The 27,125-nt window shown below is 40.1% G+C and overlaps 1 protein-coding gene across 2 annotated transcripts in view; it reads right to left on the bottom strand.

The window, feature by feature from the left end:
• syne2b (spectrin repeat containing, nuclear envelope 2b) overlaps positions 1-27,125 on the bottom strand; it is a 524,337-nt gene that overhangs the window by 133,206 nt on the left and 364,006 nt on the right. For both annotated transcript variants that reach the window (XM_051919949.1, XM_051919950.1), the window contains 6 exons: positions 25,642-25,774; positions 17,024-17,206; positions 11,057-11,206; positions 10,427-10,603; positions 9,140-9,295; positions 8,791-8,940 (listed from right to left, as the gene is read on the bottom strand). In XM_051919949.1, coding sequence (XP_051775909.1) covers positions 8,791-8,940; positions 9,140-9,295; positions 10,427-10,603; positions 11,057-11,206; positions 17,024-17,206; positions 25,642-25,774 — 949 coding nt within the window. The remainder of the gene's footprint in view (positions 1-8,790; positions 8,941-9,139; positions 9,296-10,426; positions 10,604-11,056; positions 11,207-17,023; positions 17,207-25,641; positions 25,775-27,125) is intronic.

Genomic DNA, 27,125 nt, shown 5'->3' with positions numbered 1-27,125 from the left:
TGCATGCATAGGTCACCTTTGACCCATATGCATTGAAGCCAAATTAATATATGTATATTTATATATTTATAAGACAGTGGCAGTTCTGCTGCCTCGCAGTAAGGAGACCAGTGTTCCCATCCTGGGTCCTATGTGTGTGGAATATGCATGTTCTCCCTGTGTCTGCGTTTGTTCCCTCCAGGTGCTCTGATTTCCTCGTATGGTCCAAAGACATCCAGGTTAGGTTTAGGTTAGGTTAGGTTAGGTTTCTTTATTTAGTCATGTTTACACAGGTTAGGTGAACTGGTGATGCTAAATTGGCCCTAGTGTGTGATTGGTGTGTGTGTGTGTGTTCACCCTGCAATGGACTGATGCCTTGTCCAGGGTTTGCTCCTGTCTTGAACCCTGGGTTAGGCTCCAGTGACCCTGGTCTGGATTACGTGGGTGAGAAAATGACATGACATTTAGAGCACGCTAGTAAAGTCTGACCTCTAGTACAGTATGCAGTTTTGGTCTCCATATTACAAAAAATGACATAGCAGCATTACAGAGAGTCCATAAGACAGCAACTAGGCTGATGTTTGGATTAAGAAGTATTAGCTATGAAGGAGCTGAACCTTTTCAGTTTAACCAAATTGAGATTAAGAGGTGACATGACTGAAGTGTTTAAAATTATGGAGGGAATTAGTACAGTTCTGGCTCTGAGGCTAGGGATCCACGCCAGCAATCAGAAGGTTGCCGGTTCAAATCCTGTAAACGCCAGACGTGACTCCACTCTTTTGAGTCCTTGTGTAAGGCCCTTAACCTACAGGTGCTTCATCCTGAGTATGACGTTAATCTGCTTCCAGCCCTGCAAGCAGGTCCTCCAATTTACAGGGAAAACTTGGGGGCTGGTGGCAGGATTGGCACTCCAGACACCATTAAAAGTCTCACAATGTTGCAGTGTGGTGCTGAGGTGTCACCTGCTGCACTCGGGTCCCAATCTGGGTGGTTCGTCGTGCGGTGGGTGCGGCAATGTACTGTAATCCACGCATGCTCCCAACCTCTCTCCTCTAAGTCCAGTGGATCAAGACTGACTTTAAAATGAGTCCAACAAGAACACGGGGACACAGCTGGAAACTTGTTAAGGGTTAATTTCACACAAACTTCAGGAAGTTTTTCTTTACACAAAGAACCAAAGACACATGGAATAATCTACCAAGTAGTGTGGTAGGCAGTAGGATTTTAGGGACTTTCAAAACTCGACTTGATATTGTTTCAGAAAAATTAAGTGGATAGGACTGGAGGGCGTTGTTGGGCTGAGTGGCCTGTTCTCCTCTAGACTGTTCTAATGTAGCAATTTTAACCATGATAAGAATCAAGAGTACAAGATAAGCAAACTCATCGGTATGATTTATGAAGAATAACAATTATAATAACCTGTTATTGAGGTGAGCAGCTAAATATTAACATTTTCATAGAGTGGCTTTGTACCCAACTATGTCAGAGATTTACTAAAAGTAAAAAAATATGTACAGTACAAGTATGCACAGAAATGTTTATGTTTTTGTTAGAAATGAATACCTTTTTGTCAAGATACCAAGACATTACTAGTGTTGCTAATGGCTCTTACAGCTTGAAATGCCTGATTTTTAATTTATTATTCACAGATGAGTGCCATTTTCAGCAGTTATTCCTTCAGTGTCCTAATGGTCATCTTTCTTAGCTTACACATAATTAGTCATGTATAAATGTAGATTGATTATTAGAGAAACCTTATTTAGCACCACTGAATTCTGTTATTCTATTCACTTGGGTTGCAAGGTACTGGCATTTCTAATGTTTAGTTCTGGGTTCAAAAATGGCCAAAATGAAGCAAGAATTCCACAAGAATCACGTTAGTCTATTGTCTTATGTGCAGAATGAAGATTATTCTATGCGACTGATTGCCAAGACACTGAAGATTTCATCTGAAGGTGTTTATTACTGCCTTGAGAGAAAAAGCCAAACTGAATCTAACTATGACAAAAAAAGATGAGGAAGGCTCAGATGGACAACTGCTTAAGAGGATAAGGACATCAGAGTGTGTGGTCTGAGAAACAATCGCCTTACAGGTCCTCAGTTGGTTTCTTCCTTAAGTTCACACCCAACACAGTGTTACGTGCAACAGAGAAAAGACAACACTAGGATGGAGGCCTAAGAAGGAGATATTTTAAAAAGCCATATGTGAAAAGGGCAAATAAAAAGAAATGGTTAAAATTGGGCAAAAGAACAAAGACACTGGATAGAACGCGTATCGTGGTCAGCCTCCTGGAGTCATCTTTTCTCTGTTGCAGTTACAGTTTGTGGTTCCAGTAGATGGATAGTTAAACAGAAATTTGCCTTACATAGTAATGGGATGCAAGAATTTGCACAAATAACATACCACATAGAAGGTTTTCAAATTGTTAAAGACAAAATATTAGTCATAATCAGGAGGAAGTAAGCTAAAAAATAAGGTACATTTTTTATTTTTTTTTTTGGAAATTCGGGTTTCCATAAAAAAAAAAAACAGAATCAACTTCATACAACATAATTCTGTATTTTTTGTCAATTTCAATGAATAAAAGATTTTGAGTCTTTAGCATCCGATTTCTAGCTGGCTGGTTTCTATGGCGACCTTTGTTACAATGATTATCGGAAGCAGGATCTGAACATTTCAACGCAGCACTAACCTCAGACACTGCAGGACAGAAACGCACCACTGAGGGCTGTTCATGCTGGGCACCCGTACACGCAGTTTCTGAATGTGTTTAGGGTGCTACGGCCTATACCTGCAGTGTGGGGGGTAAAAGCAGGAACCGACCCTGGATGGGATGGCAGTCTACTGTAGAACATACGCAAACCCACACTCACTCATCTCTGGAACCCACTCAGAGAGAAACGGCCAACTCCACAGAGGTAGTGATCAGGCTCACCAGGAGTCAAATGTTGGTCCTGGAGAACTTTAAGTTGTAGTGCTGACCACTGCAGCAGCATATCACCATCACTGACGTCTATAAATCATTTCTGTTTAAGAGGTGAGCAGAAAGTAGCAATAGAAGAAGGGACATTAAGGTGGCATAGGACAGATGACATGGCATTATCTGAAATAATGTACCCTGTAGCTAATATGGCTGAGCGGGGACCATCAGGAAGAGCGATAAAGATAAACCAGACCCAATTAAGAGAGCTGCCAGAGAGGAGTGTAGATCACCAGCTTTATTCGGCCAAATGACTAAAGCAGTTCAAGAAAACATGGAGATTTTGCTTATAATAGACACCACTGAATTTAGATATGTAACAGCAAAGCAAAACAGACTCTCTTTATGTGGTACTTATTGTTTCTCGCTGTGATCATCCTTTCCTAATGTTTTCCAGTTTTTGGATTATCTGGCCATTTTGTTTCAGATCAGGGTGGCACACAGCTTACAATCTGGAGCTCCATTCTTCCTTTCTGTTGCATCTGCTCCCAGGCCCCCATCCATTTTCTGTAGTCGTGCTGACCCCATAGTGTTAGAAGAGGACACAGTCCCACCCTCACAGATGAAAGTTTTAGTAGCAACTGAAATTGTGTGAATTTATGGAGCACCCCATTTGAGAAAGGAAATTACTAGCAGATTTCTAAATAGTTAGAAATTTTTGTGAAGAAAAAAGAAAATTGAATTAAGGCTGACTGGGGGGCACAGATGTAATTTGTAGTAGTTTCACATAACATATGTCTAACATCTGCTTTTCTCAGAATGTGCCAGTGACTATCCTGTGCATCACCCTGACAACTCAAAGAAAATTCTCTCTGTCAGAGTGAGGTGAAATAAAGACATTTCAAACCTGTTTTACCAGAATGGCTGCAGTGCCACCAACCGTCCTGTCAGCTAAGCGTTTGTCACATCCAGCCTAGAAAAGTAACCAACAGTAAATGTAAGATGAAAGACTAATGGGGGGAAAAAAGGAAAATGTCTGTCTGTGTCAGTTTACTTAGATCCAAAGTGGGTAACTCATCCATTTATCTCACTGGTTTTTGACTCGGTTCACCAGTTCAGGAGCAAATCAGACCAGACCTGGACAGGGTTAGGATTAGATTAGACTGGGCCATTTTAAATACCCCAGTTAAAACCAGAAGTGCACACCCAATGCCAATTTGTGTTGTGTTTTTAAATCTTTTATTATTTTGTCAGAGTGTGTGTCACACTCCTGTCCCTCTTTAAATTTTCATAATTTGTGGTACTGTGAACATCCATTTTATTGTAACTCGGAAATTCTAGAAATTTGATTCTGTTCATCTGGACAAAGTTTTTAAGTGGGAGAAATATTTCGAGACTTATCCAAGTCTCTTCCTCAGTCTCAATTGACTGCAGGTTTCCCCAACCTTATAAACAGTACCTTTGCTTAATCACAGAAACTAGCACCATTGACAAAGGGCCAGTTGATCAGTGATTCCTCAACCCTCTATGAATGGTTCACACATCTACTAATCAGTGGACAATTTGCATATCACTGATCAACTGGCCCTTTGTCAATGGTGCTAGTCTCTGTGATTAAGCAAAGGTACTGTTTATAAGGTTGGGGAAACCTGCAGTCAATTGAGACTGAGGAAGAGACTTGGATAAGTCTCGAAATATTTCTCCCACTTAAAAACTTTGTCCAGATGAACAGAATCAAATTTCTAGGATTTCCTTACCTGGATTATTGAGCATGCATCGAGATAACTCGGAAATTCTGTTCAGAAAAGATTTGTTGATATTTTTCTTTAACACAAAAGCCCCCCAACAATCCCACCCCCCCACACCCGTTTGGTACCCAGATGTGAAATGCTGTCTCTCTCCTCACTACTGCATTTGCATGACTTTTTCCCCTAAACTTAACTTAGCCAACTTTATAAAGGTTACTGGATGTTGCTACCAAAATGTGAATTTCCGTCTCTCTCTCTTCTCTAGACATCAATACAAAAAACAAGAAAGAAAAAATATTCCTTATATAATCACACCTACTTTTTCAGTACTTGTACTAAAAAAGAGAATTGACTAAACTGAAAACTATTCATGCGCCAATTATTTCAGTTTGTTTAAAGAAAAAAGAATTTAAAAAGGATATAAACTCACCTGAAATTACATTGCAATGTTTGCACAGAACGTGGAATACAAAGTGCAGTCTCAGAATCAGTTTGACACAGGGAGAGATGAACACATTGAGGATGTAGTGAGCTGCAAGTGAAGTGGCTTGCTTTCGGTGTGTCCATCGACACGGCAGACCGTGCGATTATGTACAGTTGTATTCAGAATAATAGCTAAGTGTATTCAAAAAAGTGATGTGATGGATGGCCAGCCATATATTCCGGCCCACACCTCCAAACCGCCAGGTGGAGCCCTCCCAGCAGTATGGAGTCTCCCCAAATTCCAGCAGGGCCTCATGGACCTTGTAGTTTTTACAAACAGCCCTGCTGGATACCATGGGGAGCACCAGGAGCTGCTGTAGGGAGGCTTGGGGAGTGCTACATGCCCTATAACCCGGAAGTACGTCCTGGTCACATGAACAGAAGGAACGACGTGCTTCTGGGATGAAGAAAAGGACTTTTTATCTGACCCGGAAGTGATAAGGAATCACATGGACTGTAGGGTGGATTCACTTCCGGGTCAGGAGATATAAAAGGACCACTGAAAATCCCAGACACTGAGCTGAGCTGGGAGGAAGGGTGGCTAAGTGTCTGGGAGAGGAGGAGTGAGAATTGTATTATTGTTGATTAATTAGAGTATTGTATATTGTTTATGAGTAGTGTGGAGTGGAGGGTGCTTGGTGCACATTATTATAATAAAAAGAACAAGTCTTGGACTTTTACCTGGTGTTTGGCGTGGTACCTGAGGGTTCAAGAGGACAATAGCACCCTCTACTGTTACAGTGAATAAAGCTCAAAATCCTTATCATAGCTTTTATTTCCATACATGCAAATGCATTGAAAACACTGCACATTCTATTCCAAATCAAAACATAAAAAAAAATTTATCAAATTTGTGCTATTCCTTTACAGAAAGTGAAGAAAAGGGAATATTAGGGTGTTCAAAAAAATTGAAGTGTCTGCATTCTTCTTTACAAACCCAAACATTCACTGTATAAACTGAAAAATGTTTCAAGATTTTGCTTTCCTCTGAATCACTAAACTAATATTTAGTTGTATAACCATTGTTTCTGAGCACTGCTGCACATCTGTGTTGCATGGAGCTGACCAACTTCTGGCACCAGGTATTCCAGCCCAGGACGATTGGACTTCATTCGACAGTTCTTCTGCATTTCTTGGTTTTGCCTCAGAAACAGCATTTTTGATGTCACCCCACAAGTTTTCTATCAGATTACGGTCTGGGGATTGGGCTGGCCACTCCATAACGTTAATCTTGTTGGTCTGGAACCAAGATGTTGTTCATTTACTGGTGAGTTAGGGGTCGTTGTCTTGTTGACACACCCATTTCAAGGGCACTTCCTCTTCGGTATAAGGCAACGTGACCTCTTCAACTGTTTTGAGGTATTCAAACTGATCCATGATCTCTGGTAGGTGATAAATAGACCCGACGCCATAATACGAGAAACATCCCCATATCATGATGCTTGCTTCACTGTCTTCACAGTGCATAGCATAGACATAAAAGAGAACAATCTTGCTTTCATCAGTCCATAAGATGTTGCGCTATTTCTCTTTAGGCCAGTCAAAGTGTTCTTTGGCAAACTGTAACCTCTTCAACATGTGTCTTTTTTTTTAACAATGGGACTTTGCGGGGGCCTCTTGCTGATAGCTTGGCTTCACATAGGTCTCTTCTAATTATAACAGGTACTCACAGGTAACTTTAGACCTTCTTTGATCTTTCTGGAGCTGATCATTGAATGAGTCTGCCATTTTGGCTATTCTTTGATCCATTCAAATGGTATTTTCCCGTTTTCTTTCACATCTTCCAGGTTTTGGTTGCCATTTTAAAGCATTTGCGATCATCTTAGCTGAGCAGCCTACCATTTTCTGCACTTCTTTATACGTTTTCCCCTCTCCACTCAGCTTTTTAATCAAAGTATGCTGTTCTTCTGGAGAATGTCTGGAACCACCCATTTTACTCAGATTTTCAGAGAGAAACGCACTATAACCAGCATGTACAACATTTGCTGCCTTCCTTCCTTAAATAAGGGATTCAATTGACACCTGTTTTTTCACAGAATGAATGACCTCACTAATTGAACTCCACACTGCTATCATTTTGAACAGCCTAATATTCCCTTTTTGCCTTTCTGTAAAGGAATAACACAAATTTGATACATTTTTTTCACGTTTTGATTTGGAATAGAATGTGCAGTGTTCCCATTTGCATGCATGAAAATAAAAGCTATTCTAAGCATTTTGAGCTTTATTCACTTTTTTGAAACACACTGCTATTATTCTGAACACAACTGTATGCATGTGATTCAATACATGTGCCATCATTTCAACATAATGGTACTGAAATCTTATTTTTGTTTTCTAAAAGACGCCTCTCATTCATGGCCGAGTACCATAATAATAATAATAATAATACATTTTATTTATATAGCACCTTTCCCATGCTCAAGGTACTTACCATATTGCATCGGTCCTTTTCTCTTCACAACAAAAGCCTGCTGATTATTCTCGCATGTGCATACATCGCGGGGTCTGCCGTGTCTGTGAAAACTCTGAATACAAGCCGCTTCACCCACAGCTCACTGCATGCTCTCCTTCCCACACATCAAATCGAAGCAGATGGTGCACTTTGAATTCCTAGTCTGCTAAAACATTGCAATGCAATTGCAATCGAGTTTCTATATGTTTTTGAGCAACACACAGGCTGTGGACAGTTTTATAATTAGTTTCTCTGTCAAAGTCTTCTGTCAAACTTCATGAGTGTAGGGACTTAGAAGAGAAGGGGAAGTAGCAGTAGGGACTGAAGTTGCTGATCTCACCATTTTAGCCTTTCAATTTACACGACTAGCAACCCCAGGGTATGTTAAACTGGATGACTGTGTAATGACTTTGCAGCACAGGTTTACATTTCCAAAGTATTCCAAGCTCATCCCTCTTTTCCTGATAGTCAATAATGTGCTGTCTGACAAAGCTGGTGCATATCTCAAGGCTTTACAGGCAAGGCGACTTCAGCCTCAATCTCTGACCCTTTTTTCCCCATTCAATTATGGAACACAAAACACACAACAAGAGAAAGATGAGCTTCTCTTCTGCTTATGAGGTTTAAAACAACCTCATTGCTGCATTGCTGGCACTCAATGTTGTCAGGTCTCATGCACACAGAGCTCATCCCTACGACTAAAGACAAACTAAAACCTGATAATTGGTGCTGTAACTTTTTTCATTTTTGTGTAAAGTATATTGAACTGCAATCGAGGAGTAAACGGTGCTTTATTATTATTATTATTATTATTATTATTATTACTGCTGCTACTAATGCTGTGTGTGTAGTTTGTTTTCTCTTATTTCCGAACATTAACTTTTCATTTCTTTTTTAAAAATGTTATTATTCTCCACATGTTTCAGTTCAGTTTTTTTCAGTGAGAATCATTACACCAGTCCAGCATGTGGTGTTGTCCCATTTGCACTTAAAAAGGCAGCAGTGAACAAAACGAAGCATCTGAACGTTACGTTCACAGTATTGGCCATACTGAAATCAATCAGTGATCAAATGGTGGCACAAGAGTAATAGCTTTGTTACGTCTGAGCTATCTGGACAGTGTGCTGCATAATCCCTAAGCCCCAAATACTCGCACTGATTCCTGACGATTCCTATGACAGATGCAGCGTCCCTCAAGTCCTACCTGGTGGCTCAAAGCACTCAAGATGAGAGCTGTGTCCTCCGCTTGAGCTCTGAAGTCTGCATACATGTGGGCACTGTCCTGATCAGCCTGGCATTTCTGCCGGTCCTCTTCAAATTTTGCAGAGCGGATCTTCAGCTTTTCTTCGATGCCCTGTTATATGAGATATTAGAACGTGTTAGATTTAGAAGTGGCCGATTCCTATGCACTGCTCCCTTTGTTGAATTTATGGCTGCCTTAGCTTATTTGCAATGCGTCATGGCACTCATTACAGGTGCACTATTTGGAGGTGACCAGTGCCAAATCCTGAATAGCACCAAGCACACACATGCATTCTGAAGCAGGACTTTACCTGGCACTCCTTCAATGCATTTGCTACAGCATGCTGACTAGACAGCTTCTCAAGCTGGGCCAGCCTGGTCTTCTGTGACTCACACCAGCTGCTAAGGATCTGGGTCTTCCGTTCATTTTCTGTGCACATCTCCAGCATGTCTTCCAGGCAGCGAATCTGTGGGAAACAGATAGTGCTTTAGAATGGCAGACGTGGAGAAATACAATCATACCACTCCTGCTCTTAGGCCTCCTCATCCCCAAAGTCCAGAATTGATTTCAAAATTTTCATTCATCTAAGTTTGGGTCCCTTTTTCACATATCATCATAAGACAAGGCCAGCTGTCAGATGTAGCAATCTAAAGGCTCCCAGACCTGTGTTCTCCTAGTACAGCACTTCCCGATTCATTTTACCCTCGCACCCCCTGTGACGGACGAAGCCGATTTCGCACCCCCTTGGTTTGAGAAGAAGTATGAAAAAATATGAGGTTAATGCAGAAAAACAGATCACCAATTGAAGCTTTATGAATAATGGATACTTTATTCACAACTAACAAGAGGGTGGAAATAGCAGCCTTCCACACCTCAACCACACAAAATACAAGTATGAAACGATGTTCTTTATAAAGAAATTTATAGAAGGAATAAATAGTTTGAGAATTTTATGTTGTTTAGGGTCTTTGACTTTTCTCCTGCCTCTTCTTTGTAATTATCTCTTCGAAACGTGGTTCTTTATGTGTTAATGAAATGCGTAGGTCATTTTTGGGGTTCAGTGCGTTACGATATTTATTCTATTTGGATATAAGTAGGTTCTATTTAGTCGACAGATATATCTTTGGTAGGAATGTAAGTTGAATTTAGTCTTAAATTTCTATGGTGAAGAAAAATTTATGCAATGACTAAATTTAACTTACATTCCTACCAAAGATATTTCTGTCAACTAACTTGAACAGATACGATAGTTCATAATACCCCCGTAGCACTAAGTGCGTGTAAGAGCGGAAGTCATCCGTTTGAACAAGCAGCATATTGCACTTATACGAAATGGCCTGCCCATTTAATTATTTAGGAATGGATAGATAAATTAAGATTTTGTACAAATAATGTTTTTCATTTTTCTTCCTCGATGGATTCTGGCACCCCCAGCAACAGTTGCTCGTACCAGAACCCCCAATCGGGAAGCGCTGTCCTAGTAACACTGCAATGTCCAGCATACCTTCTTCTCACTCTCCACCTGTATCCTATGAAGGCTCTGCTCCTCACGCTCCAAATGTCTTTACCATCAAGAGGCCTTCAACAATGCACTCACCTGAGTGTTCAAAGTCCCTTGAAGAGTCTGCCACCGCAAGTTTGTGGCTCCCAGAAGTTCCGCAAAGTCTGTTCTCTCATAGCGACGATTGCAGATGTCAGGGCTGCTGATCTGGAGCACCGACTGGTTGACAAAATCTACTGTCAGCTGGAGGCAGTTCATGTCCACCTTGTATTCCTAAAACCAAAAGGAGTGATGTGTTAAGAGTGCTTGGTAGGAAGCTGGTAGCAGCACTCCCAATTCATATTGAATATTTACAGTGCATTAATTGATTGCGGTGATGCTTTTATCCATGATGGGTTACAAACCCACTAATTTACATCTGTTTCCATCTTTCTACAAAGGATGCACTGGCCAGTGAAGTGGTCAGTTCAGGGTCCCACAAGGAGTGCAAGCTTATGCTTTACAGGCTGAACCACACTGCCAGCAATACAATTTGAGGAGGCATCTTGGATTTCTCCCAGGTAAACAACGTGCCCTGCCCAGCCCTGAACTTGTACCACAAGCACACTTATTCCCAGTGAATGGTTTGTAACATTGGCTTAATAAAAGAAGACCATCCAGGTTTTTGGTAGGAGAGCAGCAGACCTGCCTCCATAAGTCCCTAAAATTTATTATGCCATCCATCACCTTGTATTTGTGCAGACGCTCCTTTATAGCAGCAGCTCCAGACAGCGATGTCAATGTCCGCTTATCTTCTGCCAGACACTCACTAATGTGGTCTATCCAGGTGTCCAGCTCACCAATGGCTTGACAGGACGAAATGTTTTCTATTTGCTGCTGCAAAAGGAAACACAACATGGGAGTAATAAAGAGATTTATTTAAGATACCCAACATGTTCATGTGTCATACATACAGATGCATTCATTCAGGTACTCCCATCATTTAGTGTTTTAATGCTGAGCGTTGGTGATCAGAAGATAACATTCAGGTTTTGACATTTGCTATTATTATGGCTGTGAGTTTGATGACCAATTAGGTACCTTCATTGTTGACCACTCACCGCAAGAAACTCACCAATCTTCCATTTGTTTATCATGGCTTATATCAACTAAGCTTCACCAAGTGGTGACCCAGCTCCTTGGATATTCCACAGGTACACCAATTGGCATATACCAGGGATGGCCAACTCCAATCCTAGGGAGCCACAGTGGGTACAGGTATTCATACTAACCATTTTCTTAATTAGTGACTAGTTTTTGCTACTAATTAACTTCACTTAATTTATCATCTATTTAAGACTCAAACATTTTAAATTAGGGCTCAGCAACGTCGGTCCGGGAGGGCCTCAGCGGCTTTAGGTTTTTGATCCTACTCAGTTGCTTCATCAAAAATGATTAATTGATGAAGAACTGCTTATTGCTCAAGTGACATTTTTCTGCTTTATTTTAGTTGTCTCACTTGTTAAGATTTTGAACCCGTAATTGCTTGTTTATGTCTTAAACAGCTGTATTTATTGTTTTAACTGCTCCTTATTAGCAATAAGATGCAATGACAAAGGAACCAGAAGTTCGACATTTAGTTTGTCTCCATTTCTACCTGTGTGTATTCATTGTTCACTATTTGGTTTCATTTAGCACTCAGAAGGAAACTGAAGAGAAAGCAAAGAACTGAAAATTACTCATCTGTTTTAGGCTTCAAATCACATGGATGATACATGTATCATGTATAAAGAAACAAAATGTATAATTTAAGAATGAACTGACGTGGTAGAGTTCAAACACTCATAAGCCATTAAATTAAACAAGTTCTGTTATTGGTGAGGATTGGCTTCTAATGAAGCAACTGGATTAGAACAAAAACCTGCAGGCACCGCGGCTCTCCAGGATCAGAGTTAGCCACCCCTGGCATATGCTGTTCAATAACTTTTTACAAATACACACAAACACTGAATTCCCTTCGACTTTATACTTTACCCAAGTCAGCATACCATCCAGTGCCACCTGACAGCCAGTAGCAGACACCACATGGTGACACTCTTGTTAGTTTTCATTTCTTTACATACCAAGGGTGAACATGTGGAAAGACGTTGACCACCCAGTAAAAGTGGCACTACTAGGATTATGAATATATTACAGAGAGAGTGGCAAATCTGCCTTTCTTAGGTACACAGGCCTGTGCCCTCCTGTGCTCAAAGTATGCTTCATTCTAATGAACAATCACCTTACTTTTGAGTAGGGCAATAGCTCTGGAGCCTATAAAATGCCAATTCAATCATGCCATAGTTTTCCTTTTACTTTATCTTTTCCCAGCTTTGCTGTTTGCAGCTTCAAACCCCAGAACTCCTGTTTCTTGTGCTAACACAGCTCTCCATAACAACTGACGAGAAGACTATTCCTTAGATGAGGGCTCCAACTTTATTCATTATTCCTTTTGTTACAGGCTCCCAACATGCTTCGAAACAGCTGCTAACCAGATCATGAAGCATTTATTGGCAGAGCTCTAGTACCTTAATATCAGTGTAGTTTTAGGGCAGAACTGTGTATATGTAGGACAGAACCTGTTCACATATGGATAGAAAAGAAAACCTCAAACAGTGACTGCTTACTAAACCCTAACCATATCAACCCCTAACTTTAATGTCTGTCCTAAAATTGTACTGACATTTTGTCTCTGTAGTTTTTTTGAGACTCCCACTACTCTTTGTGTAAAGAAATGCTTCCTGGCTTCAGCCCTAAATGCACTTGTCTTTAATATCTATGGTGTCCTTGAATATGTGATTCACCGTTTAGTCGGAAGAATTCTGTTGGATCTACTTTATCAATGTCTTTGAGAATTTTGAAGACCTACATTATATTCCCCCAGGGTTTCCTCTGCTCGAGACAAAGCAGGTTAAATTTTCTAAACCTGTCAGAGTGGGACATGTCCTTAAGGCCTGGAATGTTCCTGGGTGATCTCCTCTTTACAACTTCAAGTGCTGCTAGGTCTTTCTTATAGCGTAGTCACCAGAATTCCACATAGTACTCCAGATGTGGTCTCGCTACTGGCATTACAGTGTATAGTCTGAGAATAATGTTCTAAAACTGAAGATCACAGCACTGCTCACACTAAACTCGACGTAGTCCAACCCGTAACCTTACATTTCATTTTAAAACTGTATTGAGCTCATGGCCTGCGGTGGGTTGGCACCCTGCCCAGGATTGGTTCCTGCCTTGTGCCCTGTGTTGGCTGGGATTGGCTACAGCATACCCCCGTGACCCTGTGTTCGGATTCAGTGGGTTGGAAAATGGATGGATGGATGGATGGATTGAGCTCATGGCGCTGTTCACACTAAACACTAACCACACCAATCCCTGAATTTAGTGTCCGTCCTAAAAGCACAGAAACTGCACTCGTTAAAGTAGTAAATGACTTGCGGGTAAATGCAGACAGAGGCCATTTATCTGTTCTCATCCTCTTAGATCTGAGTGCCGCATTTGACACCATTGATCATAATATTCTTAAGAATCGCCTTAGTCAATGGGTGGGCCTCTCTGGCAGTGTCTTAAATTGGTTTGAATCCTACCTGGCAGGGAGAAAATTCTTTGTTAGTTGTGGTAATTATAACTCAAAGACACATGATATCCTATATGGTGTTCCACAAGGCTCTATCCTGGGTCCACTGCTCTTCTCAATCTACATGCTTCCATTAGGTCAGATTATCTCAGGGCACAACGTGAGCTACCACAGCTATGCTGATGACACACAGCTGTATTTATCAATAGCACCTGATGACCCCAAATCTCTTGATTCGCTAACACAATGTCTAACTTGTATCTCAGAATGGATGAATAGTAACTTTCTCAAATTAAATAAAGAAAAAAACCGAAATCTTAGTGATTGGCAATAATGGATACAATGAGGCTATTAGAAATAAACTGGATGCATTAGGATTAAAAGTCAAATCGGAGGTAAAAAGCTTAGGGGTAACCGTTGATTGTAATCTGAATTTTAAATCGCATATTAATCAGATCACTAGGACAGCATTTTTTCACCTAAGAAACATAGCAAAAGTTAGACCTCTTATATCATCGAAAGATGCAGAGAAATTAGTTCATGCGTTTGTTTTCAGTCGGCTAGATTACTGTAACGCACTCCTCTCAGGTCTACCCAAAAAAGATATCAATCGTTTGCAACTAGTGCAGAATGCAGCTGCTAGAATCCTTACCAGGAAAAGAAAATCCGAACACATTTCTCCAGTTTTGATGTCACTACACTGGTTACCTGTGTCATTCAGAATTGACTTTAAAATTCTGCTTATGGTTTATAACAGGGGTAGGCAACGTCGGTCCTGGAGTGCCACAGTATGTACAGGTTTTTGTTCCAACCCAGTTCCTTAACGAGAACTCAATTATTGCTGATGAAGCACATATTGCTTAAGTGACATTTTAATGCTTCATTTTAGTGGTCTCGCTTGTTAAGGTTCTCCAACCTTAATTGCTTATTTCAATCTTAAACTGCTGCATTCAGTGTTTTAATTGCTCCTTATTAGCAATAAGATGTAAAACAGGGGTAGGCAATGTCGGTCCTGGTGAGCCGCAGTGGCTACAGGTTTTCATTCCAACCCAATTGCTTAATTAGAAACCAATCATTGCCAATCTCAGACCTTATTTAATTTTATGGCTTGTTAGTCTGTGCAATGTAAAGCTTTTATATCGTAGATTTTTTTCCTTTCCAAGGATATCATCCAAATGATTTGAAGCCTAAAACAGATCATTTTCAGTCTGTCACACTTTTCTATTAAGTGTTTTATTAAATCAAACAGTGCATGATGAACACACACAGATGTAATTGGAAAAAAGCTAGCTGGGGAACTGCTGGTTGCTTTGTCTTTTACATCTTATTGCTAATAAGGAGCAATTAAAACACTGAATGCAGCAGTTTAAGATTGAAATAAGCAATTAAGGTTGAAGAACCTTAACAAGCGAGACCACTAAAATGAAGCATTAAAATGTCACTTAAGCAATATGTGCTTCATCAGCAATAATTGAGTTCTCGTTAAGGAACTGGGTTGGAACAAAAACCTGCACATACTGTGGCACTCCAGGACCGACGTTGCCTACCCCTGGTTTATAAAGCTTTAAATAATCTCGCCTCGGCTTATATATCGGAATGTCTGACACCTTATATTCCAAATTGTAACCTCAGATCCTCAACTGAGTGTCTCCTTAGAATTCCAAGAGCAAAACTTAAAAGAAGTGGTGAGGCGGCCTTCTGCTGTTATGCACCTAAAATCTGGAATAGCCTGCCAGTAGGAATTCGCCAGGCTAATACAGTGGAGCACTTTAAAAAACTACTGAAAACACATTATTTTAACATGGCCTTCTCATAACTTCACTGTAATTTAATCCTGATACTCTGTATATCCAATTCATTATAATAACTATTCATTCAAAATCTGTACTAACCCCTACTCTCTCTTCTGTTTCCTTTTCCGGTGTCCTGTTGGTGGTGGCGTGCGCCACCACCATCTACCCAAAGCACCATGATGTTCCAACAATGATGGATGGATTAAAAGCCAGAAGTCTGTACGACCATCAGCATCAAGTGACTCCGTGAAAAACCCGAACTACAAAGAGGACTATTTCATTTATGTTAGGTAGAATGCCCAGAGGGGACTGGGCGGTCTCGTGGCCTGGAACCCCTACAGATTTTATTTTTTTCTCCAGCCTTCTGGAATTTTTTTTTGTTTTTTCTGTCCACCCTGGCCATCAGACCTTACTCCTTTCTATGTTAACTAATGTTGTCTTATTTTAATTTCTTATTTTGTCTTTTATTTTTCTTCTCTTCATTATGTAAAGCACTTTGAGCTACTTTTTGTATGAAAATGTGCTATATAAATAAATGTTGTTGTTGTTGTTGTAAAAGTGTACTGACGCTATGTCTCCATAGTTTGTTCCAGACATCTACAACTCTCTGCGTAAAAAAAGTGCACATTGGCTTCAATTCTAAATGCACTTCCGCTTAATTTCACTGTTAAGCTGAAAGAATTCTGCTGGATTTACGTTATGGATGCCTTTGAGAATTTTAAAGACCCGGATGAGGTCCCCACAAAGCCTCCTCAGCTCAAGACTAAACAGATTTATTAATACGAGTCTGCTGAACATGAACATGTCCTGAAGCCCTGGCATGTGCCTTACTGTCCTCCTCTGCACAGCTTCAAGTGCTGCTATTTCTTTCTTGTAGTGTGGTGAGCAGAACTGCATGCAGTATTACAGACGTGGTCTCCTTAGTGCATTATATAGTCTGAGCATAACATTCTAAAGTCCTCATGGCACCGCTCACACTAAACCCTAACCAATATAACCTGAAATCTCGCCCTCCATCCTAAAAACTATACTGAACTCAAGGTGTTGTTCACACTAAACGCTAACCACACCAACCCCTAACCATACGGACATCAGATGCACTGAGCTCTTGGGTTCACACTCAGCCCTATCCAAACCAACCCCTAACCTTACCTTCTGTCCAAAAACTTTACTGACATTTGGTCCTACCTAAATCTGCACTGGTGTCATGGTGCTGCAGCACTGCAAATATAAGATACTGGCCAACTGCTCTGATGAGATCATGCCGAGGAGTAGATCAGATCTAAAAAAAGAAGTAGATTGAGAGACCTGGTGCAGCTTATCCTGGATTTCAGGAAGATGAGACAGCAGTTCCGCCCAAGCCTGTTCAAACTGGGCCAGCTGGGTCTGGAGGCTGGCCGAGTCGGTGTCTTTTAACTGCAGCAGGAGGCTTCCTGAGCAGATCACGGAAGTTTTCAGGGCTGACTGGGCATCCGTCTCCTTCATAAACTCCTGTTGTAATGGGAGGAAAAATAAAAACAAAAAACAGGTCATATCTGTGAGTGAGAGCAGATGAGCTCACAGTGAATACAAGTTCAAGAAGAAAAAAGGAGTTCAAAAAGACCACCTCAATGGCCTCAGGATGAAACCCACTACACTCTAGCATAGGATTAGGCAACAGAGAAGCAGACAAAGGGGAGTAGAGGAGAACAGGAAGGAAAGAAATGGGCTGTTAGATAGACAGGGGGAGAAAGAGGAGGAGGAGGAGAAGATAAAAGACTGATAAAGAGAGAGAGATGGGCGAGCAGAAAGGGTGCCATATTTTTATCTTCCATCAGCTGTAATTTATGATGCAATTGCTTGGGCAAAATTACAGGCAGTTAGTCACGTCAATGATGCGCATTCTGAATTTGAAAAAAAAGACAACAAGAGGCATGGAGGCAGACAGACACAATTCATATGTTTACAGTCTTTTGTACATTCGGCCCATAAAATGTCAGCGATATAATGTTTCATTTCAGCCCAATAAAAAATAACCCAGTTTTACAAACAGTTTGGAGACAAGCAAACTGAGGGAAAACATTCAAACGTGTGTGACGCAGAGCAGGTAAACGGAAAGTATGAAACTTATGGGATTGGAGGTCATTTCAGTCCACGTCTGACAGATCAACTTTAATTTCACTCTGTCTGTGAACTGAAGCTGTTATTCTTCTTCTCACCATATCCTTCTTAATAGTTTTACTTTCCAGTTTCCTTCATAAACCTTTCATTTTCTTGACTGTACTAGTCAAATGACAGGAAGCAATGACTCAGGGTAAATATTCTCCTCCCAGCCTCTGCTTGCAGCACTTTACGACTTTACTGCAGTTGCCTTGCCTCTCATGTTGCGCTCCCCTAGAGTCTTTCTTTGTGCTCCTGGATTTGGTGACGGCGGTGGGATCCTACGATATACAGTACAAGCAAACATATATATATGTGACTGATAGAAAGTTTCCAATGGCACCAGTCAGGACACACACACTGGGTCTATCAGATCAGATGTCACTATATACTGTAAATTTAATTTGATTTGTGTAATTTGAAGACAAAAACTGACATTCTAATGTACATGAGTGATTGTTTGTTTTACCTTGCACTGATTTTGGTAATGTTTACTATAGACACGCTATACAAAATTGAAATTTTTTTGCACATCACTTCAGTTATGCCTGGACGAAACAGGCATGAAAGATTTAGGGCTTTTTAATAAGACAACAATAAGCAAAAGAAAGGGAGAAATAAATATATATGTAAATAAGAGATGGAGAAGGGAATTAAATGCGGTAATAGTTATTTCTCTTATTCTAAAATAATATTGATCAGATCCTGCCAGGTTTTGAAAAAGGCATGAAAGATTTTGATAAAAGTCTGAATTAGCGTAAGCTGTCCTAACTCAGGGTGTTTTTAAGAAATGTAATGGTTTACTTCATGATTTTAAAAGTTTAAATATTCTCAGTTCATATAGAAGCTTGTCATTTTAACCCTAATGCCTAGATCCCTAGTAAAGGATCAAAAATAACATCATTTTCATAATCACTGACCTTGAAATAGTCTAAAATGATACCCCACATGCTAATGTTTGAAACTTGTCATTTTGAACCTTCTGCGAGTGTCTCTTAGAGGACTAGGACCACCAGTAAAGAATCAAAAATATTATCATATTCATCATCAGGATGGCGCAGTGGTAGCGCTGCTGCCTCGCAGTAAGAAGACCTGGGTTCGCTTCCCGGGTTCTCACTGCGTTGAGTTTGCATGTTCTCCCCGTGTCTGCGTGGGTTTCCTTTGGGTGCTCCGGTTTCCTCCCACAGTCCAAAGACATGCAGGTTAGGTGTATTGGCGATTCTAAATTGTCCCTAGTGTGTGCTTGGTGTATGTGTGCCCTGTGGTGGGCTAGCGCCCTGCCTGGGGTTTGTTTCCTGCCTTGTGCCCTGTGTTGACTGGGATTGGCTCCAGCAGACCCCCGTGGCCCTGTAGTTGGGATATAGCGGATTGGATAATGGATGGATGGATATTCATCATCAGCAAGCCTAAAATAGCATAAAACAACACTCCACATACTTACATTACCAAGCTCCATTTTTTCAACGTTTTGTACAAAAAGAGTCACTTTGACCCCACGTATCAAATTGGGGCTGAACTCCTGGGGCCAAGTGTTGTAGAACGCACAACTTCAAACCCCTCTTGATAATTTTAAAGACACCTATTGGTTTTTTTTTTATCATAATGATATAGTTACAGTTAAAAAATGTTCTAAAATTAGTTTTTTTTTTACTCCAGAGGGCCAACAGTAGGAGTAACCTCAACAATCTCAATGTCTAGCATAACTTGACATCAAGATGAGCTGAATGGTATATCATATGTAGGGGTTTTTCTTGTACTGGTGAGTCAGAAGGAGCTGAACAAAAACAAAATTAAGACATTTCTAATGAACACAAGACATCTAACCATAAACCAGAAATGGTCTGAAAGTCAAAAGGATTAAGATGTGAAACCAGTTCAGTAAATAAGAATCTCAGTCAAAACCCTACAAACAGGAAATGTGGAAACTAAAAAGAGCAAAAACAATAGTGTGACAACCTCTTTATTCACAAAGTTGGATGAAATGGCTGTTGAACTTCCCATAAAGGCTCACATGTGTCACATCACAGTTCATGACCTCTGAAAACACACCCCCAACAACTGACTTGTGTATATCTAGCAACAGAAACACAAAATGGCGGCAACCCACAAACAAAATGGAGCAGTGATATAAATAAATGAAAACACTGAAAAAAATAAGAAGTACAAAATAAGAAGTATTCTTAGAGTATGTATAATAAAATGTACAGTATATTAAACAAAACAAAACAAAAAAAGTAAAATCACCCATGCCATAATGATTCCCAGCAGCTCTGTGTTTGTTTGCTGTTGTTTTTTATGGATAACATGGAAAACTGAGAATGTGAGGAAGGACTCACACTCACTTACTGTACATGCAATATCAATTGCTGGATGTGCACACTTTGTCTACTAGAACATCAGATCCAATCACCAGGCGGCCATCAGTGCTACTGTGTAGACACTGAGGAAAGAGAGGAGGAGCGCGACTCCGCAATAGGAGAAGCAGGCACAGACCATATTGGCCTTCAATTATCATGGGCAATGTAAGATTGCTGATGAAAAAAATGGATGAGCTCTCAATGCTGATCAGGAGCCAAAGGTAATGCAAAATAAGCAGTGTGCTTCACTGAGATGAAACACCAGACTCTGTGGTTGCATTGGATGGATTTAAAACTCATACTGGATCACAGGGAGAAATTTGGACATGCTGGAAACTGTTGTGGAAAAGAGGATGATGGTAAAATTGGATATCGACTTGAAAAATTCCCTCCAGGAGGTGATCTCTTGGAGCAGTTATAGCCACAGGCTCATTCTACCATGGTGTGCTAACAAGGTGGTCTTTTCTGTCCACTGCTATCAGGCAATTCAATCATAAATGAAATTATATAAGCATACTGTGCTGTTGGCCCCTATTTGCGATTTTAGAAGCATGAGCTAATGCAACTGGTTTTGGAAACATGAATTTAGTTTTAACAATTTTGGATAAAGGCAAACAGCTTTAGATAGATAGATAGATAGATAGATAGATAGATAGATAGATAGATAGATAGATAGATAGATAGATAGATAGATAGATAGATAGATAGATAGATAGATAGATAGATAGATAGATAGATAGATAGATAGATAGATAGATAGATAGATAGATAGATAGATAGATAGATAGATAGATAGATAGATAGATTTTATAAGATCAGTAAAAGAGTTGATCATCGTAAAAAGAAGAGATGAGAGGATGAGGAGAGAGAAAGGAAAGGAGAAGAAGGGGGAAGTGAATCTAAGAAAGCTCTGACTTACTAACACTTCAGCCAACACCAGAAATGAGAGGTCTGGAAATGCTAAACATCTGACAGTACCAGGTTGTATGGTGTTCACACTTTATTTTGCTTTTGTTTATGGTACTATCTATTTGGATTATGCTTAATGATTAAAATTTATTAAAGCCTGCTTTCCTTGTGGCATTTTTTCTCTATTTAAACCACCAGGAGCTGAGAACCAAGTTCCTTACTCAGCTAGATCAGTTGGGGTGGGAGAGAAAGCCCACTACAAATATGGAAAACTAAAGTGACAGTCCTACTTGACAGAAGGTAGCCCAGGGTGCAGTGGCATTGAAACCAAGAACCATATACATCTCTAAAGGTTGGTAAGTGTTAAGAACAGGCGAACTAAAGTAGTGACAAATTAAAAAGAACCTGTGCATTTGATAAAGTGGATTTAGGTTTTAAGGACAGCTCTTCCCAAAATCTTTTCCATGATAAAACGCCATGGAACTAACCATAGTATTCAGTTCTTGTTCTTTGCTTAACATTTTTGTTTTTTTAACTTAGTAGTTTCCTAATAAGAAATTCAAAGTCAATTTATAGACATTTATGTACATGGCTTTGAATAAAGACGCTGGTAAATAAATAATGATAATCCAAAAATACAATATAACATTTTGTCTATTTAATTTAATTTGTAAAGCAGGTAAAAGGCTACAGTGCCTCAGCTTATATATAAAGAGAGGACATCTTCTAAGCCCCTAGGAGCAAATAGACATAGTTGGGAAAAAAGATGAATAACTTCATTTTAATGTGTTTGACCAATCACAAGTGGGTTTGTCTCCATACACCGCAGACAGAAAGAGACAGGATGCTCGGCTCCACTTCCTCTTCATTTACATTGGACTCCATATTTTGCGAAGGGATGCTGTATTTTCAAGTGATGCATTCTTTATGGCTGCAAATTTCACCTGCATGTTTTATGAGTCATATATACTGCACTTTACAAACACACTGAAAGCCAAAAATCAAAAATATTGGTAAGTAGCAAAATACCCGCGCTTCGCAGCGGCTAAGTACTGCTTTAAAATTTTTATTAAGAAGAAAAGTAAACCTTTTTAAACTGAGGGAAAATATACCAATAATTATTTGTTAAGGATCTCTTTGTATACCACGTTGTCAGTTCGGCCCTCCGGTTGTAATATGACCAAGCTGTGCGCTGAGCTTACTCTTGAGCATGCATTGTATAGTTGGCCATGTGAAAATCAATCTTGTCTCAAATCAATGCCAACCTTTTGTAGGGTCTGTCCCTGAGACTTATTAATTGTCATTGCGAAGCAGAGCCTTACTGGAAATTGGAGGCATTTGAATTGAAATGGGTTTCATCGATAACTTCGTATCCAGCTTTTGAGAGTTTAAACATTCATAAACATCAAAGTGTCCACTACTCAAATCGTCACCTGTGAATCTAAGATGTTTAAGAGGCATTGGCGGTTGTCCAAAGGTGTAAAATATTTGACCATTTCGGTACACTTGAAAGCGACAACCGAACAATTCAGCTGCAGCCATCAACTCACATGCAGAACCATTAAGCATTTTACTCTTATAGTGCTCCTGTGTAGTATAATTATCTCCTGTACTGTCATCAGTCCACACCTTGAACCTGTCCCAGTTATTCAATACATAAGACACAATGTTCCTCCAGATATCAAGAGTGAGCCTGATATGGCCGTGCAATATGTAACACAGAGAATGAAAAAGGCAGTCGCCATCTCCGGGCATGGAAACCACTCGGTAAGTGACAGTTCTTTGATCGATGGTGATCACCTCGATAGACATGTTAATGGGGGTACGGTTGGAACGATAAAGGAATTGGGTACCTGAACAATGTAAACTAAGTCTAAAATACCTACACAATAACTATAATCGTAATAAACAAACAATAAAACAGCAGAGAAGCCATGGATTAAATAAAAAGACTGCAGTTATCAGCAGGGAGACGTGAATACCCTGGCGAAGCAAGGAAGGGAATGAAGAGACCGGAGCGACGGACGGCCTTATATAGGCAGGCAGCCAACTACGTGGGAGGCGTGGGGATGGGGGACCCAACGCCGCCTCACACGGCGACCGAGCTGCAGGCTATGGACGTATATATGTACGTAAGTAGGATTCAGTTAGCGTTGGGAACCCACAAACCAAATTTCTTGAAGATGGGCCCATAACTAACAAAGACCGTTGGAAAGTTCAATATGGCGGCCAACAGTGGCGTCATACCACCGAAATAAGTACGTACATCGGTTTCGGTTAGCGCACGGAAGCCGCCTACCAAATTTTGTGAAGATGGGGCCATAAATAAGAAAGTTTAACATGGCGGACTGTAATATAAAGGTTTTCTCTGTAACAGGAGAAGGGATGAAATAAAGGAGTAAGAGGGGGTTGGTCGCTTCAGTGCAAAACCAGCTACAAAGATTGGAATGTTTGGGATGATAGCGAAAGAATGTGCAAAAGCCTGTTTCTCATAGAGGGTTTCAGAATGTTTTAGGGAAAGGTTAATTAATGCAAGATGTTTTTCTGTAAGTTGTTTTGATGTCTCTAAGAAGAATTGTTTTAGGCTTAGTAGAGATAACACATAAGATGTCCCGTGGGAAGAAGGTGTGCAGAAACTGATCACTTCTGTATACACTGCTTACACGTAAGCCATTTTGGGCAAGGACACTCAATTAGTATATAAGGGAAGGTTCCGCCCTCAGTTTCTTTGGAAGCTCAAGCGTGGGGAACGTGCACACCGTCCGGTATTGGACCAGGCTCACGAGTTGATCCTCTGACGAGACTGACACGCGGGCTCCCTCAGTCTACTGGTCTAGGATGATGGCTCTGGGTCTTTTGATATTACTGTAAGTATAGTATAATTCATATATCTGTATTACTGTAAGTATAGTATAATTCATATATCTGTATTACTGTAAGTCAATAGTATAATTTATATATATATATATATATATATTACTGTAAGTCAATAGTACAATTCCTATATCTGCATGTATATTGCTATTATATTGTATGTAACTGATATTATATTTGAACAAGTAAACACAATTGAAGTATTGGACCTTTCCTCTCTGATTCCTGCCTGCTTATTTTCTCTTAAAACCTTGGAACCATTTTCCCAAACTAAAACACGGACGTTGTCAACCGTTATGACCGTTACGCGTAGAATTTCGAAATGAAACCTGCTTAACTTTTGTAAGTAAGCTGTAAGGAATGAGCCTGCCAAATTTCAGCCTTCCACCTACACGGGAAGTTGGAGAATTAGTGATGAGTGAGTCAGTAAGGGCTTTGCCTTTTATTAGTATAGATACAATAGCCAAAAACAGTAAAAATGTATGTATGGCATGCAGAATTTTTATCTCCAATTTGTTCTGTTTAAAAGACAGTTAGGGATTTTTTTTTTTGTAAAGGGTCAAGGAAAAGCCATAACCCAGAGATGTGAAAACCAGGAATTAAGGAGATGTGTTCATCTGAACAAGGGTGAAACAGAATGGTAATCGAGAATTCAGAAAAATAAGTCTTAAACCAGAAAAACACTAACAAAACAATCTAAAGTATTTGAACTATCTTTTTTATATGGTCACGTCAATGACATCACAAGTAGAGCAACCTGGAGCTCATCACCATGGTAACCACCTATGCCATTGTCAGAATAAGACGACGCCTGCAAGAAAAACCAAACGTTGTCATGGAATAAGAGTAACAATAAATAACCTTCTTAGAAGACTTCGATCATAAAACAAATGTCCAAAATGAATTCCCTGGAGGTATTGAAACCCCCTCACTGATATATAAATTGGCCCAAACATTTCAAGGAGGCACTAGAAAAATTTAATAGAGAAACCAATCACTACACATTTGAGTAGATGCTTATTTTTAATGTGACTAATCTGGCTAATTTCACAGCCCACCCCTTCTGCAGCCTATCAGAGCCCCCCAGGCCAGCTACAAGTGAAAACACAGGCCTCAGCGGCAGATCGTGACATGCTACTCTACCTTGGCACACTTGTATTTTCATGCTTGCCTAACAAGAGGTATTCAGTTGTTAAGACAGCAAGTCCATTAATAAAAAGATCTCACGAGAAAAGAGCCGCACACTCAGAACAGTTGCAGCTGGTGGGTGTGTGTGAATAATTTCCAGTCTGTAATTACCTTTAATTAGTTTTTGTTTCCTATAGCACCTTTCATGATTAACACCATCACAATGGGCTCACAAGACTAATAAGCATTAGAGGCACACCATTTTCTAAAAAGCATTTGGTATACTTGAGCCTATAAACCAGTGGCACAAGCCTTTACTCCCCATATAGAAAATTTAATTAAGCAGTTCATTTGGCCAGGTAAGCAGCTCAGAAACCAAAAAGCAGCAATAAAAGTGAGCTTTAACACAACTTTAAGCAAAATCAATAAAAACACATTTACAGATGACATTTCAACATGAAAGAAAGTGCATAGTGCCCCCTCTCTCCTGCACCATGACAGTTCAGTTACTGTACGTACAAGAAACTGGGTGAGGTGTTCCCTGGCTGCATGTAGCTCCTGAGGGACACTCAGAGATTGCTGTTTCCAGCTCCGGATTCGCTCCATCGAAGACATCATCCAGTGGTTCAGCAGGACAGAATCTGCACGGAAGCTGCAGGAAAGAGCAAAACCACAACTGTGACCTTAAAAGAAGTGGAGGACTTGAGTGTTGAGGGGTGGCTTCATTTTTATGGTTTATCATCAAGTAATGAGTAATGTATCCTCTTTTTGCCTTGTACTTAGCTGTAAATTGAATATCATGTGGTCTTCAGCTTCATCTTTTCCCACTTCCATGTGGGATGATGTGCCTGATCAACTTTCTCCATACAGCTCAGTCCTGTACCACCTTGCCAGTTAAGCATTTTTCCTTCACATCTTTTTTTACTTTATCCATGCACCTCTGCTTTAGTCTCCCCCACTTTCTCTTTCCCAATACTTCAATTCCCATCACTCTTTTGCCCGCATTTTCATTGCCTCTCCTCATCACTTGTACATATCACTTTCTTAGATATCTCTCACTTTTGTTGTGTCTCTGATTTTCTCATTTTTAATTCTTCTTTGTAGCTCCACACATTCATCTCAATGTTCTCAGTTCTACCACAACCAACTTCATCTCCTGCACTCCTTTTACTGTCTATGTGCCAGCTTTATACATCATTGATGTTCTTAACACCGTCTTAAAAACCTCATCTTTAACTTTCATCTTAATTCTTCAATCACAAAAATACTCCTGATACCTTCTTCCTTATACCTTCTTCCATACTGTACTTTGATGGGTTTTCTCTTCATCTAGTATTCCATCTTGGACTACCACTGATCCTAGATATTTAAATGTACAGTCATATGAAAAAGTTTGGGAACCCCTCTCAGCCTGCATAATAATTTACTTTCAACAAAAAAGATAACAGTGGTATGTCTTTCATTTCCTAGGAAGTACTGGGGTGTTTTTCCAAAAAAAGATTTTTAGTGAAGCAGTATTTAGTTGTATGAAATTAAATCAAATGTGAAAAACTGGCTGTGCAAAAATGTGGGTCCCCTTGTAATTTTCTTATTTGAATGCATGTAACTGCTCAGTACTGATTACCTGCAACACCAAATTGGTTGGATTAGCTCATTAAGCCTTGAACTTCATAGACAGGAGTGTCCAATCATAAGAAAAGGTATTTAAGGAGGTCAATTGCAAGTTGTGCTTCCCTTTGACTCTCCTCTGAAGAGTGACAGCATGGGATCCTCAAAGCAACCCTCAAAAGATCTGAAACAAAGATTGTTCAGACTCATGGTTTAGAGGAAGACTACAAAAAGCTATCTCAGAGGTTTAAACTGTCAGTTTCAACTGTAAGGAATGTAATCAGGAAATGGAAGGCCACAGGCACAGTTGCTGTTAAACCCAGCAGGTCTGACAGGCCAAGAAAAATATAGGAGCGGCATATGCGCAGGATTGTGAGAACGGTTACAGACAACCC

This window comes from Erpetoichthys calabaricus, chromosome 16 (assembly GCF_900747795.2).
Source record: "Erpetoichthys calabaricus chromosome 16, fErpCal1.3, whole genome shotgun sequence".
Classification (NCBI taxonomy): Eukaryota; Metazoa; Chordata; class Cladistia; order Polypteriformes; family Polypteridae; genus Erpetoichthys; species Erpetoichthys calabaricus.
The sequence above is the reverse complement of the archived record's forward strand: the minus strand, read 5'-3'. Positions and strand labels throughout refer to the sequence as shown.